Source organism: Sinocyclocheilus anshuiensis, unplaced genomic scaffold (assembly GCF_001515605.1).
Source record: "Sinocyclocheilus anshuiensis isolate Anshui unplaced genomic scaffold, SAMN03320099.WGS_v1.1 scaffold256, whole genome shotgun sequence".
In the NCBI taxonomy this organism is placed as follows: Eukaryota; Metazoa; Chordata; class Actinopteri; order Cypriniformes; family Cyprinidae; genus Sinocyclocheilus; species Sinocyclocheilus anshuiensis.
The window spans coordinates 89,030-97,994 of NW_015558587.1; the positions used below are offsets into that span (position 1 = coordinate 89,030).

The following is an 8,965-nucleotide window of genomic DNA, read 5'->3' on the forward strand; positions in this document are numbered from 1 at the left end:
TAGCCTAATTAACCTCAGTGTTTTTATTTATTTTTTAAATTAGAAACTACAACAAAACAGAAACTTATACAATTCTAACAAGACATCCAAATAAATAATTAGAAAAAACAAATCGGGTTTACATGCAATTTGACAAGAATACGGAAAAAAAATAAAAATACAACCAAAATGTCAATATTCCAATTAACTTGAACTCTTTGGCAAATTGCATCTTTACATTTTTTACTATCAATACATTGGAGAGAATCCATATATAAATGAAAATCAACCATAAAAACCTTTAAACAAGGATTAGAATGATTTCTTCTACTTTTATGAATAGCCTATGAAATTTATTCAGCATAAAGTTAACAGATATACTTTTTGATTCAAAATAGGCTATATTACACTCTAAAAACTGCTGGGTTAAATACAACCTAGTGCTGGGTAAAATAGGGACAAACCCAGCAATTGGGTTGTTTTGACCCACACGGAGCGACGCATACGCTTTATTTATGATATTCAGAAGTGTCACTGCCTGCTTTCTCTGCACCTGGCTTTCGTTCGGCCAAACTAAACCATGGCAGTTTGTTAGGAGCTGCACTTGAAGAGCAAGCCCGTGTCAGTTTCTTGGCGGATCGGAGGCACTGCGATGCCCTCTGACTTCACGTCGCTCTTTAGCGCGGATATCGACCTCGATTCGCCCAAGTCCCTCTACTCCAAAGGTAACTCACTTTCTGCTCACTTTTCCAGCACGCTACTCATACTGTACATATGCTGCTCCGTGCAAGCGCAGGCTGTGTTCCCAAACCTAGTGCGCTGCCTACCTAGACAAAAATGCTGTCTAGGTAGTGCTCACTAGAAGTTGGGTCGCAGCCCGTGTGTGATCGTCTGTGTAATGCCCCTCTGCACTGTCAAGCAGTTTTGTTGTTAGTTTACATAGTGGCTAATGGTTTAAATGGTGACTAAATAAATGTGTATTTGTGTGTGTGTGTGTGTGTGTGTGTGTGTGTGTTTGAGGGGGCGGGGTGTGTATTGTAACCTACATCAGCATATCACTCTTTATTTGGTTTATAAATATCTCTGATGGAGTGAATGGCTGAGTAATATTTAAGTTCATTAGACATTCAGACATGGTTAATGGGCCTGCTGATGAAACTGCCCTGAAACAACATACAGAACTACCACATTTTGCTATAAGTTTGATTGCATCATATAATAATTGCTGTTAATAGTGTTCATCGTCTGTTTTATTACGTCTTAAATTGATTTTTCCGTACTGCTGGTTCGTCTGGTCAGAGGAGAACTGGCCCCCCGACTGAGCCTGGTTTCTCCCAAGGTTTTTTCTCCATTCTGTCACCGATGGAGTTTTGGTTCCTTGCCGCTGTCGCCTCTGGCTTGCTTAGTTGGGGACACTTCATTTCCAGCGATACCGTTGACTTGATTGCAAAGATACTATTTAAACTGAGCTGGATGTTGACATCACTGAATTCAATGATGAACTGTCTTTAACTGAAAAATTAGTGTTTACTATTGTCATTTTGCATTATTGACACACTATTTTCCTAATTAATGCTGTTCAGTTGCTTTGCCACAATCTGTATTGTTAAAAGCGCTATATAAATAAAGGTGACTTGACTTGACTGATGGAGTTTGACACATATGGCCCCATCTGCTGTGTGCCAAACACTTTGTAATAAGAAAGTATAATTGTGTAGAATATTGAATCAGTCTGTTCTTTTAGAAAAATGAGAGCAAACTTTAATCCTCATTTTGTTTGACTGTGCTCAATGTTTCGTACACGATGCTTCAGTGCATGTCGTGTCTCCTTTGGTTATAGGGAAATGAACTCTCCTTTTGGAAACCTTGGACATCAGAGAACTTCTGTTGTTTCACAGAGATTTACACAATGGTTGAAACTAAGCTAAAATAGAAAGGTCTAAAGGGAGTCAATATGACATTTTTGAAGGTGTTTATGAGAAAAGCCAATGCTTGTGGAAGTAAATGTTCTTTATTGGCATTGATGGTTTCACGAAGAACCTTTAACATTCATGGAATCTTTCCAGTGCAGGTTCCTTATAGTGGAAAAATGTTCTTTAAATTATTAAAAATGTTCTTTACACTAAGAAAAAAACAGTGATTTTAAGAACTGTTTACTGGGAAATGTTGGGAACCAAAAATGGCATCGCTGTGAAAATAGTTTTGGAACTGTTATTTTTAAGTGAATTTCTAAGTAAGTGAATGTTAATATCTAAACCAGTCTTATTTTAGTATACAGACATATTATGCATTTGTGTTTATTTATATATATATATATATTTACATAAAAATGTAATTTTAACATTAGTGTAATCATTTTAACATGAGTTTAGGAACTGAATAATAAAAAGGAAAAATAAAAAACTGCTTAGAATTTACTCTTTGAATTCAATATGCACTGATTCTTATTTAAGCTACAAAAGTTATTTAGGTAAGAGCAGTGAGTGATTTTCTCTTTGTCTTTTGTTCATGGCCCCAAATATTGCAAACTGTAGCGATATGTATATTGCGATATGTACATTTGCGATATTTCGATAATTTCGATATATTGCACAGCCCTAATATATAGTATCAATATTAAGCTTTCATTTTTATGTGTGCATATTTAATTTTTATTTTATTTTTTGAAGTTTTTTTAAAATATATATTTCAGTTTTTATTCCAGTTTTACTTTAAGTAATATTGGTCTTCATCTTATTTATCTCAGTTATTTCTAATTTTCATTTAAGTGTTTCATTTTAAATGAAACTTTTTTTTGTGTAATATTATTTATCTCAGCGTTATTTCAATGAACTGAAATAGTTTTTTTAAAATCAAATTGAATAGTTTTAGGTTTAAGTTAACAATAAGAACACTGGCCTGAACAATATGAAAAAGCAGCACTTTCTATTAACACAAACTGGGAGTCGCTCAAACTCCCGCTGAAGCCCTCGCTGCGGTGGCCCAAACATTGTTCTCATACTTAGACAGTTATTATGGGCAGCTTTCTCGTGAAATACACCCCTCTCTCTGACATCCTCTGTTGGTGCATGTTTCATTTCCTGCGCATTAGATGTTCTTTGTGTTGTTTGCATTGGACATGTCAGCCTTACAGAGCGGCCACAGTCTTAGATTTTAATTTGCCCAGTGATTTGATGTAGATTTTCATCTTATTAGATGTTTTGGTCAATGACGAGTGTTACTAGGTGTGTAGTATCCTAAATCTGGGCTTTAGTCACACATGTTACGTAAGACACAGCCTAATCTCATTTGCAATTCTTGGGAATAGTCTGCTGGCCGCCACTGCTGTTGTTATTGTTGTTGTTTCATAGTCAAAGCGTTTTTTTCAGCTACACTTAGACGTTGATTTCACTTGTCCAAGTAATGATGTGTTACCCGTTTTTCTTAATAAACGTCTTGCAGTTATACAGTTAATGTGTCTTTATTCTGCAGGAAGTCAATACTTCAACAAAAGTTATGAAGCTCAAGTTCAGCTCCATTGTCAATAAAATGTATTTATTCCGATGATAATGTAGTATGTACTGCATATGACTCTGTACATCAATATTGGCAAATGGCTTTGCTTTTTTAAGCATCATAACAAATATGTGAATACAACACTCCATTTAATATGATATGTAACACCTGTTGCATCTCTCCAGCCAAGAAAAAGGTCTTTAGCCTGAATGAGGTTGAAGAGCTCTGGTCTAGAGTATTAAGTAAACAACCTCCATATCCACTTCCTCTGGCCAGATATCAGAGGTGAGCACAAGGTTACACAGTAACAGGGTTAAAAACCAGGTTAACATGAATAGTCGCCAGACTTTTTCCTTTTCACTATTTATTTCACTTTTAAATGAGATGATGACTGTGAATAATAATTGTCAAGTTAGGTTTTGGAGGATCAGATCTCAGGAGTGTGACGGTCCAACGGTGGAAGCTGGTCATTTTGCAAGGAAAGCAGAGGGACTATTTGTATAGTTTATATATGTTTATTTTTATTTTAGGTGAAAAGTTTATGTGAAAAAGAATCTTTTTACTATAACCAAAATTGTTCTTTAATTTTGTACTATTTTCTTTGAAATTAATTTAATTTATATATTTATAAACATTTTTTTTGTTATGTCTAGTGTTATTTTAAAATCTGATATACGATTATAGTTTTTGTTGATATTTTGAATTCGGATTTATTTTGACATTGTCTGATTTCCTTTCAATTGTGTGTTTTTGTCATTTCTATTCGTTTTTTATATGTCTATATTTTTTTATTGAATTTTACAGTTTAAGTTTTGAGTTTTAGTTTTTAGTTTTAAATTTTTTTTAATTTAATTTTAAATTTGCTGTGTGTTTTGGCATTTTCTATTTTTATTTATTTATTTTTGAATCAATTAATAATAATAATAATAATAATATAATTATTTTGTTTAGTTAATGAAAATAACCCTGCTATTGACTTATGATTACTGGATAAGGATTTAAAAGAAACATTTTACACATTTGAACAAATATTTATATTTTTACATCCAGCGCACAAAGAACAATTTCTATCTGACAAAATATTTAGATGAACATTAATAGAAAAGGTCATATTCACTTTAGAAATTCAGTGATTTTTTTAAAGATATTAATGTCTATTTTTTTTTCAGGCCTGTACATCACAGTTTTTTTTTTCTTTCTGATATTTCTAGATTTTCCATGATTGTGAGATCATCGTAATCGCCTTCCTAAACAGTTCTGTAGTGTGACATCTATTATTCCATGTAGACATATTTAATGTAGTCTCTCAGTTATTATAAGGTCATGAAACTGCTTGTAGAGTAATTGTACAAGCATTAGAAAGTATAGCAGTACTGGCGTGAGAGTTAAAAAAGTGGAAGGGGGCTTTGGGAAACAGGCAATCTGTCTAATGAGCTTATTTAAAGTAGTGTAGATTAGGCCAGTTTTGTTCCCTCATTTCACGTGTTCGCTCTTTCAGTATTCCCGTCACATCTGCAGTTGACCTTTTCACATTGTTGTTTCCCCTCCCTGCTGTGTGTACTGGCTAATGAGCTCGTGTGTCATGTGACGGGGACGACAGCGAGGATGAGATGGAGCTAAGCATATGGCTGCGCATTTCCAGGAGGATGGCAAAACGCCCTGGAGATGTGGCTCGTGAATTTATTTTTAGCGAGCTGTTGTTTGGTATGTGAGCGGAGGGGGCACTGCTTTGAAAACACATTGTCCAGCTTGAGTGGCTGTGCGATGTGGGATTGATTTCCAGCCAAGAGTCTGATTATTTCCATGCTGCTGATCACTGTTTTCTATAGCGGCAAATCCTGTTTTCATTCACTGGATTAGCGCCCTGCGTTCCCTACATATATGTGACCCTGGAGCACAAAAGCAGTCTTCAGTCGCTGGGGTATATTTGTAGCAATAGCCAAAATACATTGTATGGGTCAAAATGATAAATTTTTCTTTTATGCCAAAAATCATTAGGATATTAAGTAAAGATCATGTTCCATGAAGATATTTTGTAAATTTCCTACTGTAAATATATTAAAACTACATTTTTGATTAGTAATATGCATTGCTAAGAACTTCATTTGGACAGCTTAAAGGCTATTTTCTCAATATTTTGATTTTTTTTTTTGCACCCTCAGATTCCAGATTTTCAAATAGTTGTATCTCGGCCAAATATTGTCCTATCCTAACAAACCACACATCAATGGAAAGCTTATTTATTCAGCTTTCATATGATGTATACATCTCAATTTCGAAAAATTGACCCTTATGACTGGTTTTGTAGTCCATGGTCACATGCTATAGAATCAATGACATAGACTGTAAGCTTCTCTATATGTGTCCAGTAAAGTCACGTTATAATGAATCTCAAACTATTTTAATATACCATTAAGTATTTTGAGATATTACATGGAACATTTTTCTTTAAAAAAAAAATATTTGTCACACTAGGACTATTTTAAATGAGCTCAAATCTATTTTAGTTAAGGTTTTATCCATTTTAAAAAATATGTCTATAGTTTTTAGTTTTATCAAATTTTATAAGTTTTAGTTTATTTAGTTTTAGTTATTTTAGTACTTCAACTTAAACTAAACGAAAATGAGATATGTTGCCTTGGCAACTAGCTGAAATAAAAAAAGTTAAAATATATATATATATATATATATATATATATTTTAAAGATTTTATTTCAGTTAATGTTTATTTTATTTTATTTTATTTGAAGTAATTAAGCATTTTTAATAGTTTTAGTTAATGATTGCTGTTCACTTATGACTGCTGGATAAAGATTTAAAATAAAAAGATAAAAATGTTAAAAGTTATAGCTACAAGCTATTTTAGAATCTGAGATGAATAAAAATGGTAAAAAAAACAAAAACAAAAGCAACAACAACAAAAAAGCTCCCACTTACACTTTAGAACAATTTACAAAGACAGTAAAAGGAATTTAATTCACTTATTTTTAATAGCCATTTCAGTATTTGGAGCAGATATGTTTGGAATGGCAAATATGCTTCATTTGCTTTGTCAACCTTACATACTGTATCTCTGTTCCAAAACCTCATGAGCTGTTTACAGACAGCATTTTGAGTTGTCCGAGTAGCGTTCCTTGAAGAAAACAAGAAGGGATAGTTCACCCAAAAATGAATATTTTGTCATCATTTAATCACCCTCAAGTTTGTTCCGAACCTGTATGAGTTTCTTTCTTCTGTTGAACACAAAAGAAGATTTCTTTTTCTTACGTTGTAGTAAAGTAGTAATAAGGTAAGAAAATAAATGAGTCACTTATAAAGTTCCATTTCATTCGCTGTCTGTTGTTTTGAGACAGAGCTTGTTTTCTAATATTTGCTCTTATTGGTTATTTATTTGTCATGATTATATTCTCCAGAGCCAATCCATGTTTTCTGAATAAACAAAATACAAAGGCCCATACAGAGCAAAATTAGGCCCGAGTGGTTTGGCCATAAAGCTTAGCGAACAGCTAACTTACATTTCACAGCCTGCTCAAATATGTGCCAACATCACAAGTGCTACCAACCTAAATTGTTCAATGTGTGTGCTAAATTGAGCTTATCTATTAAGAAACTGATTTTCTTTTTGCTAGTTTTATATGCATTGTTTACAGTTGTTGGAAAATATCTCCACATGAAAGGTCATCACTAGGCCTGTCACGATAACAACTTTTTGTTGTGCTATATATTGCCCTATAAATAATTGCGATAAGCGATATTATTGTCATTTTAAAGACCATTTTATGCCACTGAATATATAATCATAATAATATAATCACAGCATAATAATGCAAGAAGGCCTACACAATGACAACTGTTCCAAATTACAACAAACATTTAATTTTTAGGAATATTTAGATCATGAAAATTAAGTATCAAAATATTAGATACCTTAATAAACTTGAATAAATAGTAAATAAACTTTTTCTAACAAAAAGTGAAAAGTAACAAGTAGAAAAAAAGAAAAATGCACAAAGAGCTTGTATGGAGATTTTTCCATCTACAGATTTTACCCTGACCTTCTTTTCTCTGTAAATTAAGGGTGCACACTATTGCTGAAAAACACAATCACTACTTAGCAGTCAGATGTCCGTATGCACAAAGGCACAGATCCCTAAACAAGACCATATCTGCAGATGAAACGTTTTTGTAGAAGCATTTTTTAAATTTGAACTAGCACCTCATGACTACACCACGTTATGTACGAGAAGTTTATGCACCAAGAGCTTGTAACACTCCAAAGAGAAAGGAAAACTTGAAATCGCATCATATGACCCCTTTAAAATGAAAATGCCTTAATGATGGATTGATTAATCTGTTCATTTATTCTAAAATACATTGATGCACTTCATACATATAGTAACTTGAAAACAATTCTTATAAAAAATGAACAGGCAATTTGACGTTAATGACAAGGCAGGGTTAGTTAATGGTGTAAAATGTAATGTGATGCAACTCCCCAAAAACTTGATCTCTGACTAAATAATTCATGATATTTAAAAAAATATATTTTAGCATTCAAACAATGTTTTTTAAAATAATGATTACGATGTGTGCACTCACATGTTTTCAAGGTGTGTATTTAAAATATTCATTCAATTATTCATTTATTACCATTTTCAAGATCATATGAAACCAACATAAAATACAAAGGGTATAGCCTATATTTCTAAAAACCTAAATATAGAGATATTTTTGGGATTGAACTGATAATACGGTCAATAACCGAATTGTTGTGACACCTCTCCGGGCAATACTGTGTAACATGAAACACGTATAACATGCGTAACAAGCCTGAAAATTGTATATGTGACTTCTTTCGTCTTTTTTTACATTGTTGACATATTTTCACATTTTGTATCAGGCACATATGAAAAGTGCCTGAAGCTCTTGAACTCTGATCTCTTGTCTATGCTGTCCTGACCCAGACACATTTTGAAGTTAATCAAAGATACAAGCAGTAGGCTTTCCATTGGCTGATGAGAAACATTCAAGTTATGGGATCGAATTTCTTCTTAAACCCAGAACCGTTTTCATCCGCCACTTGGCTGAGTTTCCCGCTGGACAGTGTGGTCTGACGGTCTAAAGCAAGATCCAGATTTGTGAGAGTGACTGTGCTTTAAAAGCTTTTTCATTTAAAGGGATAGTTCACCCAAAAATGAAAATTCTGTTATTAATTACTCACCCTCATGTCGTTCCAAACCTATAAGACCTCCGTTCATCTTCGGAACACAAATTAAGATATTTTTGATGGAATCTGAGAGCTCTCTGACGCAGCTGACACAAAACAGCATACGCAATTTACGTTCAGTAGATACTCTCCAATGGAGTAGGCGCTAGGGTGCTAGGGAGGAGACGAATTGTTGAATAAAGTCTTTTGCGCACAAGTATTCTCGTAGCTTCGTAAAATTACGGTTGAACACCTGATGTCACATGGATTATTTTACCAATGTCC

At 33.4% G+C, this 8,965-nt stretch overlaps 1 protein-coding gene across 1 annotated transcript in view; it reads left to right on the forward strand.

The window, feature by feature from the left end:
- The first annotated feature begins 474 nt into the window (after positions 1 to 474).
- The window catches only part of LOC107679916 (nuclear factor of activated T-cells 5-like), a 40,338-nt gene continuing 31,847 nt past the window's right edge, over positions 475 to 8,965 (forward strand). The window contains exon 1 of the mRNA XM_016475640.1: positions 475 to 704. Coding sequence (XP_016331126.1) covers positions 632 to 704 — 73 coding nt within the window. The 5' untranslated portion in view covers positions 475 to 631. The remainder of the gene's footprint in view (positions 705 to 8,965) is intronic.